This window comes from Prionailurus viverrinus, chromosome A1, assembly GCF_022837055.1.
Source record: "Prionailurus viverrinus isolate Anna chromosome A1, UM_Priviv_1.0, whole genome shotgun sequence".
In the NCBI taxonomy this organism is placed as follows: domain Eukaryota; kingdom Metazoa; phylum Chordata; class Mammalia; order Carnivora; family Felidae; genus Prionailurus; species Prionailurus viverrinus.
In genome coordinates this window covers 109,825,862-109,850,358 of record NC_062561.1, presented here as the reverse complement: position 1 = coordinate 109,850,358, position 24,497 = coordinate 109,825,862, and the positions used below count along the sequence as shown (strand labels likewise).

Below are 24,497 nucleotides of genomic sequence, written 5' to 3'. Positions count from 1 at the left end.
AGGAAAAAGGAAGTGTCCAGGAGTCCCTGGGAAATCCAGAGGTGGAAGAGGACCTGGGTGAACCACAGAATAGGTGACTCATCATAGGCTGGCAAGTCTGTGGTGCAGGATGAACACCGGTCCTGTCTGAGGCCAACACAGGTGTGGTGCACTGCCCTGAGGGTTCCTGGGCAATTCCTTGGAAGTGAGTGACTCACAGTATCCCCCAGGGAGCAAAACAGCTGGCTGCCTCAAAACTGACAGCTCCAGTGACAAAGGACACTGAGATGAAGCCTGCTGTTCTCACCCAGCAAGCTCAGGTATTCTACAATCCCAAGGGTCTGGCCACTGAGCCAATGCTACCAAGGCACTAGGCTGTGCCCCCTTCTCTGGTAACTCACAAATGCCCTCCTGACATGCTTGGTGAAATGCCTCATTAAAAGGAGCCTGAGGACATCTTGGCTATGGGCCCTGCCTTCAGGACAATCTGTGAACATCCCAAAGGGAGGATGTTCTGCTTCCACATTCCCAGACAGTACTTAGCAGTCTCTGTAATGGGAAGGACATAACGTTTTCACTTAGCTCCTTCTTAAAGGCCTCCCCTGTCCTCGTCAGTCACTGTCTGAGGTGCAGGGGACAGAAACAAACTAGGGCCCACAGTGATCAAGGATCTGCCTCAGGACCTGGAGGGTTTCCCCAAAGACCCCACAGCTTCCCAAAAAGCCCCCACAACAGATTTCATTCTCCTTTTCTGAGATTCCATCAAGCTAAAAATTGTGACATGCCCACTTCTTTCACTGCAAGGCAGATCCCTTATGCTTTCTGATGACACAGGCTTTCAATTTGGTCTGAGGCACACATTTGCAAATGAGAGGCCTGACAGCCACTGCCAGAAGCTTTGTCAGGAAGCCTCAGGTAGGTCTCACTTACGCACCACAGAATTATGGACATGACAGTGACCATTCGGATATTCCGGGTTTGAAGCAGATCCAGAATGCTGTGGGACTGTTGTTTCTTGGAACTCAGGTCTTGTAGCTGCAGGAATGATATGACAAGGGTATGGGATGGAGAGGCTGGAGACTCAGAGATTCAATAACACGCCTGAACCCTATCATCTTAGCTTTCTGTGTCTCCAAGTTGGTGAGTGTTTTATGTTTCTTTCTTGAAAAGAAAAAGTGTGCTGAGTGTATCTTACGCTGCTGCAGAAGGCATCCCCAGGCCTTGTCGATGACACATTAGTGAGCAAGAATAAGGAAAAGTAGGTGACCCGTACCTCAGGGGATGCAGCCAAGGCAGAGGCCCAGGCTGACAGCTCCTTCTCTGCCCCACCCCCAGCCACCATCAGTGGCCACATTCCAGGGAGGCCTCCCAAGCATTCCTTCCTGAGGCTGGCTCCCTGCCCTCTGGGTCAGAGAGAGAAACTGGCTGTGCACTTTATTGATTTGATATTTTTAAAGAATTAATGTTTTGAGTCCTCATACCATGTAGTTATTGGGTTACTTCCAAGGAAAAAAATTTCAGATAGAAAAACAGGAAAATTGACCTCAGCTTCACCCAGAGTAACTTCCTATGAAATTTGGCACAGCCAAGGACATTAATAAACCACACGTCTAAACACACTGATGTTGCTTTCTTAAGCAAACCCAGCTTTGGAGTTTGTTTTTCTCAAGTTAGCAGTTCAACCAAAGGTCAAATTTTGACTTTAATGGAGCCCCTGAAATAGCCTCATTTCCTCAAAGATGCCAGTGGGGCTTATGGGTTCACCCAGACTGACCCCTCACTGAAAAGCCACCAAAGCTACCACACTTAAAAGCCCTCCCTGCCATCTACTCCCGCCCTGCCATCTGTGTGTCAGAGGCCCTTCCAGTACGTGCTGGGTGGGAGCTGTTGCTGGGCCAGCACTTAATTGTGAGGCAGGCAGGGCTGTTGGTGGCCAGCAGCTTCTCTGATGCCTGTAATAACTGGTCTCCCTATCCTAAGCCCTGGTCTGCACCTGAGTCCTGCGTGTTTCTCACGTTCCTTCTGCACACACTTCAGCATGACTGCTAGTGGCTGTTCTCACAGCCTTGTCTTCCCATCAGATCAGAGACACATTCCAGGACCCCATCAGCCAGCAATTACAACTTCTAACCTCTTGTGGTAGTCATGAGACTAAGGAAAACTGCCTGCTCTGGATGGTGGAAGGAGAGGGAACAGGAGGGAGAATCAAGACCCAGGAATAAGGCAGAGCCAGGAAATTACCCATGGCACATGAGAATAGGGTTTGCAGAGAGGGGTGGCATAGGCGGAAGAGGCGGATATCAAAAAGGAGCTGGCTCCAAGATGATATGCAACACGAATGACTGGTGGGTGGAAGGACACTGGACATTTCTAACTCCAAACCTACTTTTGCTCTGTATTTTATGTACTATTTTTTTTTAAATGAGAAACTACCTAAGACATGAGAAACAATAATTTCCCATGATGCCAACTTCATGCAAGTCCTATTACTCAGAGTGTTTATTATTCAAATTAATGGTTTAACTATATGATTGCCTAGAAGAGAATTACATAAGTATGACAACCAAAGGTGAAGGTGAAGAGATTTGGACAACTGGTACCTTCTCCTCAAGATGTGAATTTGAACAGGACCTGCTGCAGGGCAGCTGGGGCTTGGGCAGGGAGAGGGCTGGGCTCCTGTGTGGTGCTGGCCTAAAATCATGGTCACGGACACCCTCTGCCCAGCTCCCTCATGGCGCTTACCTCACTTGAGTCAAAGATAGTTGAGGGTGCAACAATTCCATTGATTTTGGCAGCCCTGCGGATGATGACCTCTGCCTCTTCAAATCGTCCCTGAGAGATGAGCCATCGGGGGGACTCTGGGATGAACCTGGATGTATAAGCAATAATCTCACTGGGACAGTCCTGCCCAACAGACCAGGTGCAGCATAAGTGGAAGTGGGAAATGGGGTTTTAGAGTCTACATTTGGGGAATGTCTGGTGTTTCCAAGCGAGAAGCAAAGAGATGGTTGACACTATACCCACTAATGACCTGAAGTGTGAGCTTTTGAGTACCCTCAAGAGTGCACAAAATTTGGAGGGTCCTGCGCACCGGGACGAGATTCCTTCTTAGGCTGGCCACCTCCATTTCTAAAGAATGGTGGTGCCACCTGCTGGACACTGAGGAGAAAGGCACAAGATAAGTTCCTGAAGCCTGGCTTCTGTCCTGGGCCTGGCCCAGCCCAGACTCTTGCCCTGTTGTACTTTCCTACTTGTCCCCAGCATCCACAGAAGCTTCTGCACTGGCCTCTTAGCCTGTAGTTTTTCCTCACTTCCCACCCCTGCTGCATCCAAATGACTTGTCAGATCCCCTGCCTATGTTTATCAAAGCACCTGGGACTTTAAGACTTTATGGATCTTATTTTCCACCTCACCAAATGGACTCTGCCCTTTGGTCATGACCAGGAATGACTCATGCTCTGCTCTGTGTCCTCTCCCACTATGCTCTGTAATGCTCTCTGCTCTAAGGGGAGCAGTGATCTCACCAACCCCACCTGCAAGGGGCAATTCCTGCCTCAGCCGCTCTGCTGTGGTCCCACTCTTGGTATGGACAGCCTCCTCTTTGCCTGTCCAAGTCCTCTATCTTGGAAGCCCATGTAGAGCCTGGCTTCCTCCGTGTAAGCCAGGGGACTCTCACTTCCAGCGCTCTCCCTCTTCTCCCAGTGCCTGTGGTGTGAGGTCTTGGCAACACACAGCCGGAACCAGGGCCTAGGCAGTCTTGTCAGTCTGATAACTTCCTGAAGGTCATACTAGACCCCATCATCTCCCGGCTACAACTTCTTCCTCTCCTTGCACTTCAATAAACCCAGCACAGGACTGAGAACAAGTCTGTCTGTTGATGTCTGGGGATTTTGTTTTGTTTCCTTTTTGGCTTTTCCAGTAGGGAAAAAACATTCTGAAACAACTTACAACTAATTTACACTCCCTGTCTCTGGGAGCCCAAATAGGGATTTGTGGCTTGCTGCTGCCCCCTAGTGAAGGCCAGGTGGAAGACATCCTGCGGATGGGCACCCCTGGGCACAGGTGACACTCACCACCAGAGCGCGGCACACAGCACCCCCGGCACCGTCAGCGCCAGCAGCAGCATCCGCCAGTCTCTGATGAAGTAAGCAAACAGTGGCAGCAGCATGTAGCCAAACGCATAAAATATGCACACTCCTAACGTGGAGAATATAATACGAACCGACTTGCCAAGGATTTCTGTTCCTGTTCAAAACAAGGGAGGAGTCATGTTAGCACTTTAATTTAGGTAATTTCCTTTTTGATTTTCTCTTATGTAATTTTCAACAGAAATGGAAGCAGCCACGCCCTAGGAAACGGTGGGATTCTGAACCCCGTGCAGTCTGAGCGCCCACTGGGAGTGCCCCACGCTGGCCTCTTAGGCTCCTCAAGGACAGTTCTACCTTGAAAATTTTATCACTTCCCCAAGCTGTAAACTAAAGATGCCACGTTAGGCCTCAAAATGTAATCCTCATGTGAGGAAGAATTTATTAAAGGGGAAGTCACTATGAAGGATGCACATGGGGGCTTAAAGGAAATATTTTTAAGAAAAGATTATTCTATTAGACGTGAAGAGAAAGAAATAATCCTTTCAGCATACAACCCAAGGAACCCAAAGACCAATAAGCTAGAGTTGGATTCCTCCAAACAGTGAGAGTGGGACTTTCAGTGAGAACAGGCCAAAGTACTGCAGTGTGTTCTTGGAATTAAAACCCTAAACATCACAAGACTAAAGTCCATTCATATCAATTCGTTCTTTCCAGTCAGTTTTCCTGGACACAATGCTTTACAGAAGAGGCAGTTTTCTTCCTTGGCAAGCCTACCATTCATGGCCCTTGCCCCTCACATCATGTCTCCATCTTTCCTTAGCAACCTTAGCTCTGGGAAGGCTCTTTTTTTTTAACAGATGATCTTGCGTGAATTCTAGTAAAGTGGCTATTGAATACTAATGGGGCCAAGGTCCACATCTCAGAGACCAGAAAAGAACTGGAATTCAGCCTTCAGGCTACCGTGCTCCTAGTGACTCAAGGCTGGGCACTCAGAGGACTCAATTTCACTGCCTACAAAACTAGGTTCAAGCAGTGCTGGTTGGTGTTGCTAGAGACCACTTCCCCTTGGGGGACATCATAGCTATCTCCAGAGAGTGGGTGGTGGGATGATGGTGAAACACAGGATCAAGTACTCAACTCCAACTTGATGGCCATACCCAGGACAAATGCTGCCACATAGTTGGAGATCTGGCCCATGCCCACAAGGACAAACAGTACAGCAAACATCTCAAAGTTCTTCGAGAAGATCTGTAGGAAGCTGAAGCCTGTCTGCATGCCCATGGTCACAAACAGCACGTTCTTCCGACCAAACCTGGGAAGAGAGTGACAGAGATCCAGCTGGGAGGAGGTGGCAGAAATGGGCTCCACCAAGATGGGCTTCCCCCAGAGCTCTCCAGGGAGGGGCTGTGGACAGTGCTGCCAGGGTGCAGTACAAGGACAGTCCTGGTCTCCAGTCCCTGTGCTGTTACTTGCCCTCCCCACTCCCCAGGACCAATGTTCAGCCCAGCCACCAGGACTGCCCCCAAGGTAGTGCCAGAAATATGATAATGATTGCAAGGGATTGAAATGTATTCATTATGCTTACACCCATACATTCAGAATGTAGCTTTTTACAAGAGAACTGGTTTACTTTGGAGGATGATGGAGAAACAAGTCATTTTAAATGAAGACTGGTAAATAAAGGAAAAGAAACAATTGTCACATATCCAAAGAATGTCAATAGGAACCAATAATAGGTGAGGGGAAATATCATTTTATGAAAGTATTCCAACTATTAAATGAAAGAGAAGTGATAAAATTAGAATATCACCATATTATAATCTTTAATAAATGGACAGATTTGGGAATTATGTTTCAGTGACTGCTAACAGTCTTTTTATGAAAAGATAACTGAATACTGCATGCATGATTTCTAGTCTCACTAAAGGGTATGAACCTGAATCTGATCAAGTCTCTATATCCAACTACCAATATTCAAGAGACACAGAGAAAAGAGGAATATGCTGAAGTGCACCCTCAGTATGCAATCAGCAAAATCCAGACGAGAAAATTCTACAGAGGAACAATCCAGAGTGCAAGAGATAAAATATATGGTAAAGAAAAGGATGGAGGCAGAATCCCTTAATCAAAGTAGACTAAAAGACATATCAAAAACTTTTTAAGTGGCCAAGACTAGAATTGTGTTTAAGGATGCACATCGGGAGGATAAAACTACAAAAAACCCACAAGGAAGTAATTAGTATAAAAGTCAGGCTGAGGGGCACGTGGGTGGCTCAGTCGGTTAAGCATCTGACTTCGGTTCAGGTCATGATCTCACGGTTTGTGAGTTTGAGCCCTGCATTGGGCTCTGTGCTGACAGCTCAGAACCTGGAGCCTGCTTCAGGTTCTGTGTCTCCCTCTCTCTCTGCTCCTCCCCCACTCATGCTCTGTCTCTCAAAAATAAATAAATGTTAAAAAATTTTTTTAAGTGAGCCTGGTGGTTACCTATGGTGGAGAGAGGCTGTTGTACTTGAGACAGGACATGTGCATGGGGGCTCCTGGGTGGCCAGCAAGGTTCTATTTCTTGACTCAGTGGTAGTTACAAGGTTATTTCCCTGGAATAAGTCATCAATCCACCACACACTTGTTCTGTGTGGTTTTCTCTATGTTCATTTAAAAAAATTTTTTTAACTGTTGGTTTTTTGGGGCGTTTGTTCTGTTTTAAAGATAGTATCACATGGGGCGCCTGGGTGGCGCAGTCGGGTAAGCGTCCGACTTCAGCCAGGTCACGATCTCGCGGTCCGTGAGTTCGAGCCCCGCGTCGGGCTCTGGGCTGATGGCTCAGAGCCTGGAGCCTGTTTCCGATTCTGTGTCTCCCTCTCTCTCTGCTCCTTCCCCGTTCATGCTCTGTCTCTCTCTGTCCCAAAAATAAATAAACGTTGAAAAAAAAAAAAATTATTAAAAAAAAAAAAAAGATAGTATCACAGTTAGAAAGGAACAAGTCAACGTATTTCAACCAACCTAGCAGGGTCAGCTGGAGTCTGGCCAGGGCTGGCTAAATACCCATTTTCATTCAATGAATGTTTACTTGAACCTCAATTATATACTAGGGACTAGGGATACTTCTGGATTATAAAAAAAAAAAAATTGTTGTTTCTACCCTCAAGGGACTTACAGTCTACAGTTGGTGGGACAGACAGTAATCACGTTCTAATCAAACAACCACACTACTGAAAGTACAATTACACATGGACACAAGTGCACTGAATGATCACCACTCAGGTTCACAAGGGATACAACAAAAGAAACTACTCTGGCCTGGGACTAGGGGTTGGGGATGTGGGCATTCAGGGAAGGGATCCCCGATGATGGGGAGCTGATGAGGCCCGAAAAAGAAGTTATTACTGACAAAGGGAAGTAGGCAAAAGGGACCAAGCATTCACAGTATAGTGGAGGAGACCAACATTAATCAGATGATAACACCTCTTAATTACCAATTTCTGATCAGTGCAATGGAGAAAAGGCACAAGGAAGCATGAGTTGGCCTTCATGGTTGAGGAAGGTCGGGGTGATTGGGGAACACAGAGAAGAGCATACACAAGTGCAGCTGGAGGAGACAGGAGGACATGCGCAGCCAGCAGCCAGCCTGAGTGGCGTCAGCTGTTCAACAGAAGGCTGCCGGGGTCGGTGTGTGTCGGGGGGGGAACCAAACCGCACAAGGCCTTGGTGCCATGTTAAAGAGTTTGGTGCTTGTCTCCAACGAAACAGGTTTTTTTTTGTTTTTTTTTTTTCAACGTTTATTTATTTTTGGGACAGAGAGAGACAGAGCATGAACAGGGGAGGGGCAGAGAGAGAGAGAGAGACACAGAATCGGAAACAGGCTCCAGGCTCTGAGCCATCAGCCCAGAGCCTGACGCAGGGCTCGAACTCACGGACCGCGAGATAGTGACCTGGCTGAAGCCGGACGCTTAACCGACTGCGCCACCCAGGCGCCCCTCCAATGAAACAGGTTTAATCTTTGTTTTTGGTGCTAATGGCATCCAGTAGGTAGAGGCCAGAGATGTTCTAAACATCCTAAAATGCCCGGGATAGTCTCCCACAACACAGAATTTTCTGGCTCAAAATATCAATAGTGCCAAGGTTGAGAAACTCTGGTCTAGAAGGAGACCATCTCCCCCTGCATTGTTCCATAACAAGAGTACCCTACACACAAACCTAGGGACGGCCCCTTCCTATAAGGAGACAGGGATAACCTTTACCCATGCCTTCCCTTCCCATGGGTTCCCTGGGATGGTAGGGAAGAGAAAGACCCAGGGAATCCTTACATAGCACCAGTTTTTGGCAGTCCAGGGCTGGGACCAGAAATGCTCGCTTTTAAAGTCTGTCAACAAAATGTCAACCACACATATGTTAGAAAACCAGGAAATATCTGACTACTTCTTTCTAGGGCTATGCCCTCTTGTAATTCACACACAAGAAGGTAACTCAGTATCTTCAGGTAAAATGCTGTGACAACCCAGGATTATTTTAACTGCTCTTGAATTTCAGGCTTATTAACATTCTAGAAAGGAGACTAAATCTTTGCCTTATACAAAAAGTTACTGTTGATACCCTAGACAAGTTGAGGGCATGAATCTACTGCTCTGAGGTCATTTCTTTGGCATGAGGTCATTTTTTTGAGCCAGCTTACTTAGAAGTAATGAGATCAGAAACCGTCCATCCCAGCAAGCCTGGTGCCTCCCATAGGGGTGCAGACAAACTTGAGAGGTGATGCTAGGAGCTGAAGGCAGGGCTGCACCTACAACAGCTACACTTTTAGCTGCTTCATTTACTTGACATAGATGACCCTACTTAAAAGAAGTCTGCTCACGTTTTTTACGTTTTTAAAATACTGCACTTGCCCTTCAGAAGGCTAAGGTAGTCCTCAATGTACTCATTAATTTCCCTTCTACTGTTTGCTTGGGATCACATCTGTGGAACTTGAACACTTTCCTCAGGCATTCATGGTGTTCCTGGTAATCAGGTTCTCAGGCTAGCCCACAAAGATCTACTTAACCCATGACATAGTTGACCCAGAAAAATACACTGAGTTTCAACTTTCAACTTGGGGTACTTCCTCCTTGATTTTTACATCAAGGAAATTCCTCTGAGTCTTAGCTGCCACTCAACCCCGTGAGAGGAGATTTCCTACCGACCAGCCCATTTGGAAGGTCTCAAAGAGCAGTCCTGGGCAGCCCCTGTTCTCACTCTACACCCTTCCCAGGCAATCTCCTCCACACTCGGGGGCTTTGCCAAGGGTTCTACGGAGCTGACGATTCCCAAATGTGTTTCTCCAGCTCAAACCTCTCATGGAGCACCATAGCTGTACATCCAACTGCAGGCTCATTTCATCCACTCAGGTCTCTCCCAGTCACACCAGATTCAGAACACTCAAACTGAGCTCCACTCTTCTCCTACAGACATGGTCCTCTTCCAGAGTACTTTGTCTCAGAGAAGGGCTCTGTTGTACAGGCCCCAAATCTTCCTTCCTCTCCTGCATCCAACACACAGCCAAGGGCTGTTGGTTGGACCTCCTACCTCTCTTCTCCATTTCTACCACTGTCAGCCTGGTCCAAGCCATCATTTCCCACATAAATACTGTGACAGCCTGTTATGTGGTCTCTCCACAACCCCTCTTTCTCCCTTTCAGTCCTTTCTCTGCAAAATTATCAGATAATCATTAAAAAAAAAATACAAATCTGATTATACCACACTCCTGTTTTTACAAAACTCTCAGCTCCCCACTACTCTGTGACTAAAGCCCAAATTCCTGTCCATCAGCTAAGCTTGGCCTGCTCTTCTGCTTGGGCCTCCATGTGTCACGCTTCCTCTTCATACCACTCTCCACACATCCACCACAGAGGACTTTTTTCCAGGTTCTAAAGTGTGCCGTCTCTTCTGGAGTCTAGGCTTAAGTACAGCTCTCTTTGCCCAGAATGCTCCTTCCTCTCTGCACCCCTTTATCGCTGGCCAGTTTCTACTCCTCTTTCAACTCCCAGCACATTGTCATCTCGTCGGGGTAGCTTCTCCTGGCCTCCTCTGTCAGACTCTCTCTTAGCTTCCTGTACTACTTCTCTGTATCACTTACACCACAAAGGACAAGTACATGCCTCAAGTAGTTGTTTAGTACATTCTGCCTTGATAGAAGGCAAATTCTGGAAGAGCAAGGCCCGAGAACAGTAGTCCACACAAAACAGAGCATCAAGGCTCTAAGGGCCCAAATCCTAGCTCTGCCACTTGCTGGCTTTGTGACTGTACAAGCGATTTAACTCCTGTGGGTTTCATTTTCCCTGTCTGTAAAAATAACAGTAAGAATACTTCCTACTTCATAGGGTTATGATGAGATTATTTGTTCTTTCTTTTAAATTTGTGCAGTGCTTATGAGAGTGTCTAGTACATCTTAGGTGCCATGTATTTGTTAGATAAATATAAGTAATCAACTGATGCTTACTGCTAGATTAAAGATCTAGGGAAGCAAGGTCTTTCCTCCAAAAGAGCAAGTGTCTCAGGCTCGTCTAGAATTGTCAATCAGTGGTCATGGCCCACCTGACTCTTTAATGCTCACTGGTGACTGCGGGAATTTGATCCTTTTCTAATTTTTTTTTTTAACTTTATTTATTTATTTTTGAGACAGAGACAAAGAGCATGAGAGACAGAAGGGCAGAGAGAAAGAGAGAGAAAGAGAAGGAGGGAATCTGCACTGTCAGCACGGAACCGGATGTGGGGCTCAAACTCACAAACCATGAGATCATGACCTGAGACGAAACCAAGGGTTGGACACTCAACCAACTAAGCCACCCAGGCACTCCGACCCTTTTCTAATGGCTAGATGACACTTGGAAAACACAAATCTAGTGAGAAATCCATTTATTTCTCATGAAGAAAGGATTCTCAGGTAAAAACAATAATCTAAACATGCCAGAACACCACCCTGAGTTTGTGCTATGGGACAATATGACTTTGTTCTTTAAAAAAATTTTTTTTAATTTATTTTTGAGACAGAAAGAGACAGAGCATGAGCAGGGGAGGGGCAGAGAGAGGGGGAGGCATAGAATCCAAAGCAGGCTCCAGGCTAGGAGCTGTCCGCACAGAGCCCAACGTGGGGCTCGAACACACAAAACATGAGATCATGACCTAAGCCGAAGTGGGACACTTAACTGACTGAGCCACCCAGACACCCCTGACTTTGTTCTTAAGGTAGGATGGCATTCTCATCCTGAACTTCTCTGTTAAACCCCAACCAGCTAGGAGAATGCTGGGACTCCACTGGGTGATCCAGTACAGCCAAGGACCTCGGGTGAAGGCTATTCTTCTCACTGTGGACTTCTCCAACAGACCTTGGAGCCCTAGGGTAAAAAGACAGGGTATAATGGATCCCTCTGAGGACTTCATGGAAACTATGGACCTTCCTCAGAAAAAAATGCTCATATACAATCTCTAAAATTTTGCACATAATTTCAAGAGTAGGTGAACTCCCTAAGCCATGAATGGAACTTAAGTTAAAAACCTTGGAATTACACAAATAAGCTGCTTATGGGCCAAAATAGCACATTTTCTGCTTGTTGTGAAGTAGGTAACATAACCAAAGGTCTCTTAGCTAAGAGGCACCATCCCCATGAACCCAAGAGTTCTGCCTGTTATGCCACTACCAGCTAGTGAGATCTCCTCATCACCAGAGAGAATGATGGTTTGGAAAATACAGAGGTGGTCATTCATTGTAGGCCTTAAGATCTACAAAAAATTCATCTGCATGTGTGTGGTGTCTACCTCTCCAAAGCTCAGGGACACAAAAGAGTCACCTAGGGAAAGCCAACTAGGCTGGTACAAGAAGTGAATTATGGCATATTTCTGGTTCAGTGGGATCATGGATATAATTCGCTCAGATTGTTCTGCTAAGCAAGAATTAGAGAGGAGGTTGTTGGGTCTCTTTACCTGGTATGGAGTATATACTATAGACACAGCTTCCTCTTCTTTTAAAACACAAGGCCCTGGGCTGAGAGACTATCATCTGAAATCAGGCGCCAGGCACGTACATGCTCCTTGCTCGGTCCCATAGTCCCCTGCAGCTGCAGGAGATAGACACCCACCTTACCTGTCTGAGAGCTGCCCCGAAATGAAGGAGCCCACCAGCACACCCACGAAAAACAAGGAGACCGTGAGTGGGGCCTTCCAGTCGTCCTCACACACCAGGTTCCACTGTAAGGGAGCAAAGGGACATATCACTCACTTCTTTTGTTAAATGTTTTAAATTTAAGACTTCTTGTTAAATTAAATGAGAATATCCTGCATCCCTGCAGGTTCTGTTTACATTACTGCACAGGTGCATGACCTCATTCAGGCAGGCAAAGGCTCATGTGGGCAGCAAAGCAGAGAGGAGGTTGCCCCTCACAGGGAGAGCGGGCCCCTCCCATCCTGTTTTTCATGGCTTTCAGCTCCATTGTTTTGCTACCAATTTGAGGAGGGGGGGACAGGTAGGGAGCAAATACTGTGGCCTTTCATGGTCACTTCTAAGAATCTGTGGATGGGGCAGGGTACTCTTTCAGCGGGGTTGAGGCCATTAGGATGAATGGCACAGGAATGGGTCTAAAGTGGGACTCTGGGGCTCTAAGAGTCAAGGCATCCAGCAAAGGACTGAGGCCAGAGGGCCCAGAATGCATCATCTGGATCTGTTCTTGCAGCTGGACCCAGGTCCCCACTCTGGGCCAGTGAGCCCTGGGATCCTTAATGCTGTGCTAAAAACACTAGGCCAAATTACAGCCAAGAGCTCTGAGCTGGGAATCAAGAAACTGGGTTTAGCTTATGCTCTACTGTTAAGTGGTTATCCAATGTCAGGTAAGATTTTCCTCCTTCATTGTGCCTTAATTTCCCCATGTGTAAAACAGGGATCGAGGTACCGAACAGGCTGCTCCGCTTGAGTTTTCCAGCTCCCAGTGCATAGTTCCATCTATAGTTACCATGAAAAGAGATCTGTAGGCATGGGGAAGCAGCTGAACATTCAGATGGTGGGTTGCCCCAGCCTAACAAGGAGCCAAAAAAAAGAGAGGAAAGGACAAAACAAAAATCTTAGTGGTTCCCAGAAAAATGTTTCCCAGAACAGAGAAAGATGGTGCTCAGTAATCACCAAGAAGGCTGCCCTCCAGGAATGCAGACCCTTGCCTGTCTGGTGCCAGGCTGCTGGCCTGCCCTCCATGGAGCCTGCTGGCTCCCCAGTACAAAGGGGTGGGGCGATGTGCAGCTTCCAAGAAAGCATTTCTTCCAGGCCAGTGACAGGGGGAAAAACAAGTCTGCTTCCCTGCCCCACTGGGCATGTGTGCACATAGCCTCCGGGCACCTCAGAGGGGTGTGAGGCAGTCCATGAAGAACCCCCACAGCTAACAATAAGGGTCACTTGGCCACATAACTGGCTCTCCACTCTGGAATAAGCATGCACCTTGGATGGGCTGAGAATGGTGTGGTGATCCTCACTGCAAGGAAGAGGTAGCAATCTGAAACTCAAATCTAGAGAAGTTTAGGGGCACCTGAGTGGCTCAGTTGGTTAAGCATCTGACTTTGGCTCAGGTCATGATCTCACGGTTTGTGAGTTTGAGCCCCCCTTCTCTCTCTCTCTCTCTCTCTCTGTCCCTCATGGGATTCTCTCTCTCTGCCACTCGCTTACTTGTGCGCGCTCTCTCTCTCTCTCTCTCTCTCTCTCTCTCTCTCTCTCTCTCTCACACACACACACACACACACACACACACACACACACACACACAAATCTAGAGGAAGTCCAGATTAGCAGGAAGCAAGAATAGAGGAGCACCAAGGTCCAAATACTCAGGCAGCCCTCCTACCCCCGCAGCCTCAGTGGTGCTAGCATCTAGATAGCATCTCTCTTCTAGGAGGGTGAGTGCTCCCAGGGCAGTCCTCATACAGACACGGCTGCTACAGTCAGGATGGGAGTGACCAGGGAGTGAGAGCTGGGGGACTCGGTAATGGGGTGCGAGCCTCTGGCTCTTAAGTGTTAGAGCTTCAGGGGCCAGATTACGACTACCACCGCAGCTCCTGACTATGATGGGCTCTATTCCCAGCCAGCACGCATTACTTTTGTAGCAATGGAGATGCAAAACTGAAGAGTCAGTAGCTGCTTCTCAACAGGATTCGCATGAGGGGTGGGGACTGATACAGCTGAGCTAGACTGGAAATCCACAGGGGCTTCTATAGTGAGTTCTGGAGCAGTAGACCCCTCCCCCAACAATGTCAGGTCTCCTGATACAGGCTTATAGGGAATTCTGTGCTGACAAGGCCAGGTGTTACCTGAAACCAGGTCAGACTATCCCCTGCAGGAGACAAGGTGTCTGTCATGCTCATCTTGGGATAGATTCCCAGGGCATCTCTCCAGTACCTGCAGCCTCAATCCCACCACTTGGTCCAGGCTGTCCTTACTCTGGGCAAGTGTGTAACTCCTTGGAGTAACTGGGCCCTTTATCCGCCACTGAAGATTCTTAACAATCCTCAGGACCTGGTTTTGGGCCTCCAAAAGCAAACCTGGGTTGACACTTCCTTCCTACTGGCCACAGACAGCCTATGAGTACGGTCAGGAAAGATAATAGGTCTCAAAAAATGAACACAAGGGCAGCCATGGACTAGATCCTACCCAGCCAACCCATTCAGCCAACCCAATGTGTCAGCCACCAGGATTGCAGTGGGCTCCAGGATTTGGCTTGCATCCTCTTTAGCAGAGGTGGGCTGAGAAGCCCTTAGAGTCCAGGCTATGTATCAAGATTTGTGTTTGCAGAGGAATCTAGTGTTCCTATCCTGAGCTCGTGGCTCCCCAGCCGTGACTAAAGCAGCTATAGACTAGCTCATGGATGCTTCCTCTTGGTTCGTGGGATAGGCTGGTACTGGCTGATGATAGCAAGTCTCAGTGTTAGAACTGAATGTGTGTTTAAGATTCAGGTCATGAGTCTAGCATTGTGACCCCTCAGCTGGGTGAGCTGTGAAAACAGACAGCCTGAAAAAATCTAAGAGCCACTCTGGCAAGGGTCCAGACTTGCCATCCTTCCTGTTCAGAAATGTGCCTCTCTACTGGTGATGGTTTCATGGATCTCTCTCTCTCAAAGCTTTTCAAATTGTACACTTTACTTATGTGCCATTTATTTTCTGTTATTTACACCTCAACAAAGCTGTTAATGTTTTTTTGTTTTAATGTTTATTTATTTTTGACAGAGAGAGACAGGGCATGAGCGGGGGAGGGGCAGAGAGAGAGGGAGACACAGAATCCAAAGCAGGCTCCAGGCTCTGAGCTGTCAGCGCAGAGCCAGATGCGGGGCTGGAACTCACAGCGAGATCATGACCGCGAGATCATGACCGCAAGATCATGACCTGAGCCAAAGTTGGACGCTCAACCGACTGAGCCACCCAGGCGCCCCAAAGCTGTCAATGTTTTTAAGAAGAGAGAGAACTGTGTCTCTTGTATGCAGTATATAATTATAGCTGCTTCTCAGTTATGGGAAATAGAGATGTGATGTAGATCCCTGGGACTAAATGTTCTAACCTGTGAGTTGGCTGGAAGGGAAAAAAGACAGGGTCTGTGCCCATAGGGCAGAAATTCTTCCTGTGATGTACCTGGCCTGACCGCATCAATGGTCAGACACGCTATGCTGGTAAGCACCACCTGTTACTGAATGCCATGTGTTCCTACACACATTTCATCCTGCCTCCTGCTGCAGTTAATGGCAGATCCTTGCCCCAAGGCTGTCTGGGCAAGGAGACAAAGAATTTGCTGCCATATCCTCTATAACGCCTGGCAGTGCTCTACAGAGGAGAGGCTATTTGGTACATAGTTGAGTGAGGGAATAGATAAATAAAAGGGCTGTTAACTTGCAACACCACAGTATCTTTTGGGTTTGGACCTTAGGCTTGGCTGCTCAAGGCCCAGATGAACCCTGAGCTTCAATCTCTAGAATTTTTTTCTTTCTTTTTTTTTCTATTTAACCCCCTCTCTGTGTCAGCTCTAAGAACTTTAACCCAGGGTGTCGGTTCTCAGCCAGCTAGAGCAGGGCTCAATCTAACCACTCATGTCTAGATGGTTCTACTAAGACTGTGTGTACAGGGGCCTCAGGGACCCAACAAGTAACTTCTCTGGTTGCCATGAGCTCCAAAGGCAGGGCTGAGGGTCTGCTCACTCACTCTCCCTTGAGTGAGACATGTCAGCAAAGACCTAACAGTGAGGCACAAGCTCTGGGTCTTTCCACACTGAGTCAGCCCAGCCCTGCCTCCCCGGTTGATGTGGTTTTTCCTTCAGGCAGGCTTGTAGATAGCATTGAGGGCTGTCCTATCTTCCAAGACTTGGTACCTGAGATAAGACTGACAGAAAAGCCAGTCCAGAGGAAGAGACTTTCCAGGACAATAAGGAGTGAGTCAAAGTATTGCCATGGGCTGGGGCAGGAGGCTTCAGAGAAGCAGAGAATGGCCAGAAGCAAGGAAACACACATGACTCCCAGGTCTTAGCTGAAGACACCCTAACTGATGGGTGCCAGAAGAGCTAGAAGTTTCTCAAAGAATCTTTCTGGCTGCTAGCTGGGCTAGAGAAATACCAAAAAGCAGGTGGGCCAGGCAGCCTGCTGAATCACCCAGGTTTCAGAAGAGGGGTAGTCCTGAATCAAGAAGTATTCAGATATTGGAGCAACACTGCAAGGTGGGGTGGCTGATTTCTCTAGTACTCCAGGAATGACTGAGGGGCAGGGAAGAGGCCAGTCTAGAAGCACAGGAACCACCAAACTATTCCCGAAACATTCCCTTTCATCGCATTCCTTTTCACCTCCTTTCCGCCAATCTTTGTCGCAGATCCATTTAGGGGCAAGCCACAGTTTGTGGGCTGGGAGGTTACATTTTCTTTAAAATATTTTGGTCAATGCTTTCTGACCACCTCCAAGTTTCCCTTCTATGAATTAAACTGTCCTTTCCTTCTTTAGCTCTCAAATTTTAGACAACATTTCTTAAGTTGTTCATTAATCCATTCACCAAAAATTTCCTTCAGTACCCTGTCTATATCCAGCCTCATGTCAGGGAGATGCAAAGAGGTAAATCTACCACAACGTTTAGTACTACATGTACATACTTGATAACTTCAACAAGGAAAAACAATTAAACAGGAGACCTATGGTTTTCATCTTCTGTTGAAAAACAAATAGGAATTCAATACCAATGTACTTATAAACACCTCTATGTATGATTTGGGGCTGAGGGCAGGCTTGAAACTTTATCAGACATGGAACTGGCTGCAGTGATCAGCAGGCCAGGTCCAGGTTGGAAGAAAATGGGTCTTAGAAAAATGGAGCCATCAGAATGTTAATGCAATAGCTTCCAGGGGTGACTATTCACCTAAGAGGAACAAACAGCCTTGGGCTTAAGAGTCAGACATTCCAGAATCCCAAAACAAAGGGCTAAGTAATGTATTAACCTTGTCTCCTTGCAAAGGCTGAAAATGTATATGTAGGTAAAAGGGCAGGCAGCTCTTATGAAACTGCCAAGACAGCTAAATAAATAGGCTAAATACAAAAAAGGAAAAGACTGACATTGGCAGCAATGTAGCTCAAGGACCCTTCCACTATAGCCGACCTTTGGGAGCTCATCAGGGCCACCACCAGTCTTAGCCCAAGACAGGATAGGGGCAGTGAAGCAAGAGCAAATGAGTAGGGTAAGACAAGGGACTCTAGAAGTCAGGGTAAAATCCAAAGAGATGCCATGAGCTTCTCGTGAATTCACTGCTTCCCCTTTCATTGGGCAGCCAGAAGCAGAATTTGCAGGGACTCCTGTGTCATGAAGTATGGCTTCCCCTTGGTGGCCTCAGCAAGCAACCTGAGGGACAGCCTCTGCTTTCACAACTCACTGGCTTCCAGGGGTGTGACAGACTTGCTTGAGGACTTGTAATGACTAGGAGTTTTGATTCTCTGTCGACTCTTGGGTCACAAAGCACTGTCAGCTACCTCCATTCAGTGCCTCTCTTGTCAAGTATCAATACCTCAGGACAGTGGAATGATATCACTAGCTGAGAGATCCCAGTGGGGCTCAGATCACACTCCTATTACATATACATGGCAGTAAGGAAGCACAGATGCTGGGGACATCAAACATCCAAACATACAGAGCACAAGCGTGCACATCCATGGACACAAGAGGCTCAAGGCAGTGATCAGACTCCCTTGAAGGGTGACAGCCTCCAGAAGCAACATAAAAGGGGCCTCCAGAACCCCTGTGGGCTTACAGGAGGGTTTGATGCCATATCAGGACCTGTGCACACTCCCTTTTAGAACTCTCCCTGTGAACCCTGCCCTCCTTCCAGGTTGTTTCCAGCTGTTCCAGACTGGAGCTAAACATTCCAGATTCAGCGAGATGCCATTGCCAGGAAGCTTTCTCTCATCTGTGAATCCCTGATCCTGACACTTTGTGAACCTGGGCACCTAGGTGCCTATGGAGGACTCTTTTCACTGCTCTGCTAGTTCATTTCTGCTTGAGACCCCAGGGAGTCCAGTGTCTGAATAAGATGCAAAGCACATCTACAAGCATCCGTTAACGTGATGCCATACATGTAGTACTAACGACTGCAGGGTCACTGGGAGAGACAAAGCTACCCAAAAAGGAAAATCCAAGGGGTTGGGGAATAAGAAGCACCCCCCCCCCATGCTTCCTATGAACTAAAGTTGTATGCTTTAAATCTGCCCAACGACATGGCCTTCGAATATTCTAAAGCATTCCAAGTGAACAAGTCAGCCTGAATTGATGTTCAGATGAATGGGTCCCATAATTCTGGTAACTAAACATAAGCAAAAGGTAAACAATCTCTGATAGGGTATGACTAGACCGACATTTTGGGTGAGGGTGGGTGAAGAAAGAGTAACTGGAGAAAGGAGCACCGTGACTATTTTATACACATGCTTCCCTTAGTTTTACAAGTTCTTTTTTTTTTTTTTAACATTTTTATTTATTTTTGCGACAGAGAGAGACAGAGCATGAATGGGGGAGGGGCAGAGAGAGAAGGAGACACAGAATCGGAAGCAGGCTCCAGGCTCTGAGCCATCAGCCCAGAGCCCGACGTGGGGCTCCAACTCACAGACCGTGAGATGGTGACCTGAGCTGAAGTCGGACGCTCAACCGACTGAGCCACCCAGGCGCCCCTACAAGTTCTTAAGAAAGGAGTGTTTCTCTCTGAACAGATGCCAAGAGGCTAGAGAAAAAGCGGTGACAGCCCCTTGGCCCAAGCTCTGAATTTGCTCAACACCCCCATCTCCATCTAGAAAAAGTCTTTGATTATTCACGGTCTTAGAGTATCTTAGGGACCGCCGTGGCCTTCTTGGCACCCTCTTCAAGGTGGCCATTAACAGGCAGCTAATAGGACACTCGTGCTGGTAGGGGCATGGTCTGGCTGGAAGTCACTTCTCAAAGCGTTGCCTGGAGGATGCCCACTTCGAGGTGGATAGTGTATTGGGGGAGAGAGAGTGACAGCATCCAGCGCACACCTTGTGGGGTGCAGTGCGAAGGTCCTCCCCACGTCCTCGGCCCCGGGGCTAGTACGCACCTCAGTCACGATGGTGGACAGGTAGATGTCCTGGCTAAACTCCCAGCCATCCAGGCAGCTCTCCTGCTCCAGTTGCTCCAGATCCAAGTCGCGCCCCGGCTCCAGCCCCAGTGCCGAGAAGTTGGCGATCGCCGCCAGCCGGTAGCGCCGGCAGCTGTGAGGCACCTCGCGACCGTCCTGCAGCCGCAGCGGGATACTGTGGTTGCGCCACGCGCTGCTCAGGTTCGCGGTGTCGGGCACCCGGCAGCGGTGCTCCGGGGTGGGCGTCAAGAACACGACTGACATTCCATTGAAGCCGTTGGGGATGATGCTGGCGCTGAGCAGGAAGAAGATGAGGCGCTGGAAGGGCCCCCACTCGCCCAGGAAGGCGGTCACCTCGTCGTAGTCCCGCATGCCGCCTTCAGCGGCCAGCGGCGCGCTGCCCGGGGTCGAAGGACGCGGGGGCGCGCGGCAGCGCGCGGGGGCGGGGGCGGGGGGTGGAGCGTGCGCGTGCGCGTGCGCGCCAGGCCCTCGCCGCGCGACCCAGAGAGGGAGGGGCGGTTTGTCGGCCCTCTGACTGAACGGGCAGTCGCGCTCCAGACGCCATAGCGGCCTGCCTGCAGAGACCTGCTTTACATAGAGCTCGAGGCTGGGGCGGGCTCTGGGCTTAGCGGCGCAGACGGAGAGGCGGGACTGGGTCTGTGCGTGACGGCGGGTGGGCGGGCCCCAGCCGCTGCGTGCACCTGTGGCTCTCACGGGACGCAGATCTGGGGTCTAGCTGGTTGGCGCCGGACCTTTGCTGGAACAGTCTTGGTCTTGCAACCCAGGTAGCCGTGGTTCGGCTTAGGAAGGCAGTGAGACTCGGCGCCTTGGCGTCTGGCCCAGCGCGGAGCCAGGGGAGGGGATGGCTAGACCACCGGAGTGCGAGGGTCAAGTATAAAAATACCGTCCCTCCACCCCCGCCAACTTTTTACTGACTTCTCTTGAGGGACTGTGACTGGCCCAGAGTCTCCCTGCCAGTTAACTGACCTTGACACCGCCCATCCTTGTAACAGTGGCAGGGATTGTTTTGAAAGTGGAACCGTTAACTACCCTAATGGAGAGGCTGGGAGCAATGACTTTTAATTCTAATCCAAATGCCCTTTCCATACTTTGGTCTGCGTCAAGCCCCTTTGTTGTCCTTTAACTTGTTAAAACAAATGTAAAAATTTAACTTCGAGAGTATTGACGATCCCAGTCTAGGATTAAATGTTCCTTCAGATTAGGTGTTTCTGCACAATTGGCTCAATAGCTGGTAAAACAAAACAAAACTAGAATCTTCTAAAGTTTCACTGTCCAATAGATTACGTTTATAATTTAAGTTTTTCTAGTAGTCATATTAATAAAGTTACCAGCTTTAGCAAATAAAAATATAAGATACCCAGTGAAAATTTGAATTTCAGTTAAAAGAGGGATAATTTTATAGTGTTAAAATATAAGCAGGAACATACGAAATTCACATGTAACTGGGTGTCCCATGTTTTATCTGGAAACACTACATATTAAGAAAAGTAAAAAGGAATGGATGAAGTTAGTTTTAATAATATGTTTAATAATATTCAGTCTGAGATTTCCAACATTATCATTTCATCATGTAATCAACATAGAAATTAATGAGATATTTTATATTCTAATATAAAAAAATCATTGATCTTACTTTTCTTTTTCATACTAATATTAAGAATCCAGTGTGTATTTTAAGGCACATTTCATTTTGGATTAACCACATTTTAAGTGCTCTGTAGCCACATGTAGCTTTAGTGGCTATCTTATTGGACAGCACTGTTATAAAGCCTTTAAAAATTAGGGCTGCTAAATTTAACATTGCAGCATATTCCTTTTTTTATAACAGTGGCTTGGTGATAGAGAACTAAATGTATATTGTTTAAATGTAATCTCTTGGATAAACACTCTTTAATAGTGATTATATTCTAAATTGAAAATAAAAATAGAGGACAAGCCAGCATGTTTTATGCAAGAAAATATAAACATTTTCCTAAAACATAAAAACATAGATTTTTAAAACTTGAGATAAAAGTGTTAACACAGATACTAGTCATTTTGTTTATATGTACAATATTCCTGCCTCCTGAAGATGTCTGGCTTTGCCTTCAAAAGTGCACTTAATCCTTTCTAACATCTTATCTCAAGTAACAGTCCTTTTCTGGAACTAACTGAAAAGGAAAACCAAGCTTCTTGAAAATAAACTTTTTTTGTATCAATTCTCAAAATTGTTTCAATATTTCAAAATAAACTAAAGCTTCTCTGAGAAGAATGCTGACCTGCGCCCAGACCAAAAAAAGTGAAAAGGTCTTAACTTAAGAAATATCACTTGGACATCAGAAAACACTCCTGCAGGGTCTGAAAACAATTGAGTAGGTTACCAAAAAAGATTTTAAGAAAACAAATCTTTTGCCAAAAAAGGCTTGTCTATGTGTACAAAGCAAAGAGCAACCTGTAGCAGCGGCTTCCAGTTCTAGGTGGGGCAGTGATTACTTTCTGAAGGTTATTATTATTGAAACTGCATCTTTTAAAAGAGAGGTTAACAGGCATCTGGGTGACTCAGTCAGTTAAGCGTCCATCAGGATATCACTGGTCATGGGTTTGAGCCCCACATCGGGCTCTGTGCTCACAGCTCAGAGCCTGGAGCCTGCTTCATACTGTGTGTCTCCCTCTCTCTCTGCCCCTCCGCCACTCATGCTCTGTTTCTCAGAATAAAAAAAAAAAATGTTAAAAAAAATACACAGATTATTAAATAATGGATTAAAATAAGGAAGAATAAACATCTATAACTCCTTGATTTATCTTCTATTCAACAAGATAGAATTTTGGAAACTTTATAATTACTTCCAGGTTAAGAGACAATACAGTGCATTAGTTAAGAGCATAGTCTCTGGGTATAGCTGTCAGCATTCAATTACTGACTCCTTCAAGTCCTAGCTAGTAAATGTGAGCAAGTTTATAAACTTTCCAAACCTCAATTTCCCAGATGGTAGTGGTGAGCTCAGTGCCTAGCTAGCACATGTTAAGTGTGATATAAGTATTAGCTATAGTTATTTTTATTTTTGCTTATTGACTAAAGAAACACTTTTGGAACTACAAGTTCTCCATAGATTTGGAAATGTTTACATTAAGTGAGCTGAAGCAGGCAGCCCTTAACTTGCCTGAGGAAGGAGAAGCCTCCAAAGAAAGAACTCCTCTTTTGGGAAAAGAGAGGAGATCCAGGCTTAGTCCAATGTTATAGCTTCATTATTGGAGTGAAGGATGATTCAGAGGGTCTGCCCAGGTAATGCTGTCAATTCCACAGATTGTGTACAGATTTTATAGAAAGTGAAATCTGGAATAGCTATTTTTTTTGACAAGATCTCTGTGACATTTCATTTGCCTTTGCCTCAGAACATCAGAGTATGACTCAAGAGTGGAGGAATAGGGGTCTATCCCCCTCATCAGACAACATCCCAAGTAGCATTTCATCACCCATGCCTATCAGCACTTTGGGTACAGTAGAACAGCTGCAGTTGAACTTAGCATAGCAGGACTTCATTTGTCAGTGGGAATGCAGTACTTTTGTGCCACTGGTGCCCTGGTGTCCACTGCAGACACACCTCAAAAATAATGACAGAATAGTCTATATTCATGGGCCCAACTGTGGTTAGAGGTTTGACTTTGAAGGAGTTTGGGGTTGCACAGATAGAAGAGGCAGAGAAATCACATTTGTGCTGGTATATGGTCCTGCCTTTTAAGTCCCAATTTATTTTGTCCTGGACAGATAGATAACTAACCGTGAAGGGAATGAACCGTGAAACATTCTTAGGACTAGAAAAAGTATGTAATGAAACACTTTGAACAAGTTTTTAAGGACTTAGATGTCTGGAATTTTACTTTGAACAAGTGTAATTTCCAGTGTGAAAACCTACAATCTGGCTTCAAGAAATACAGGACAATTTTTAAATTCCAGGTAAATAATTACACATTGCTATACACTTCAGCAACAGTAGGAATGTAAACTCATTCCCCTGAGGGTATACCTGCATAAAATGAAATGTCAGATATGTTGCTTGCCTTTTGAAGACTGGTTACCACATTCTAGAATAGATAGAAAAGATATTGGTGATGGCTAATGTTAGAAATATCAGTTCAGCCAAAAGGCTTTTATGTCTGTATGTGATATAGAAGGAAAATTGAGTCATTGATGTTACTTACTTCTTCCTTCAGTCAGCAAATAGGATGTAATGTGCCCAACAGTGTTCTGGGTTCTGGGAATCGAGGAAACAAACAAGGTATCTATTCTCACAGAGCTCACACTTTAGTGAGGGGATGGTGAAACTGGCGATAAACTTGTGAAAACAAATATGAATTTCTAGTAGTGGTAAGTGCCAAGAAAAGACAGAAGAGAATGACAGTGTAAAGAGTGACAATCAGTGGGTGGCTACCTTAGATTGAATGGTAAATGAATATTTTTCTGAGAAGGTGATAGCTAAGCTGAGACACAAGGCATCAGAAGGAACCTATCACGTGAAGATCTGGGAAGAGAGTGTACCAAGCAGAGGTGCAGCAAATGCTAAGTCTGCAAGGAAAGGGCATGTGCTTGGGGGTGTTGGAACAACAGAGGGAAGACCAGCGTGACTGGAACATAGTGATCAAAGCTAGTAGTGATGGGACATAAGGTCAGAGCCATTGGAGGGAGGCCAGTTTGTATGGACACCAGATCATCTAGCACCCTGTAAACGTGGCAAGGAGTTTGGATTTTATTATAGGTGCGATGAGGAACTATCAGAGTACTTTTAAGTAGAGAAAGAAAAACGGGTGGTTTCTACCATAAAAAGAGCACTCTGGTT

The 24,497-nt window shown here is 46.6% G+C and overlaps 1 protein-coding gene across 3 annotated transcripts in view; it reads right to left on the bottom strand.

The window, feature by feature from the left end:
* Window positions 1-20,097, bottom strand: part of SLC22A5 (solute carrier family 22 member 5) — a 29,638-nt gene extending 9,541 nt beyond the window's left edge. For 2 of the 3 annotated variants that reach the window (XM_047850189.1, XM_047850180.1), the window contains exons 1-6: window positions 19,642-20,097; window positions 12,178-12,281; window positions 5,225-5,379; window positions 4,053-4,224; window positions 2,722-2,848; window positions 914-1,014 (exon numbers count right to left, since the gene is read on the bottom strand). In XM_047850189.1, coding sequence (XP_047706145.1) covers window positions 914-1,014; window positions 2,722-2,848; window positions 4,053-4,224; window positions 5,225-5,379; window positions 12,178-12,281; window positions 19,642-20,034 — 1,052 coding nt within the window. In that variant the 5' untranslated portion in view covers window positions 20,035-20,097. Of the gene's footprint in view, window positions 1-913; window positions 1,015-2,721; window positions 2,849-4,052; window positions 4,225-5,205; window positions 5,380-12,177; window positions 12,282-19,641 lie in introns of all 3 variants that reach the window. The other variant, XM_047850198.1, reaches the window with a different exon arrangement.
* Window positions 20,098-24,497: the final 4,400 nt, after the last annotated feature.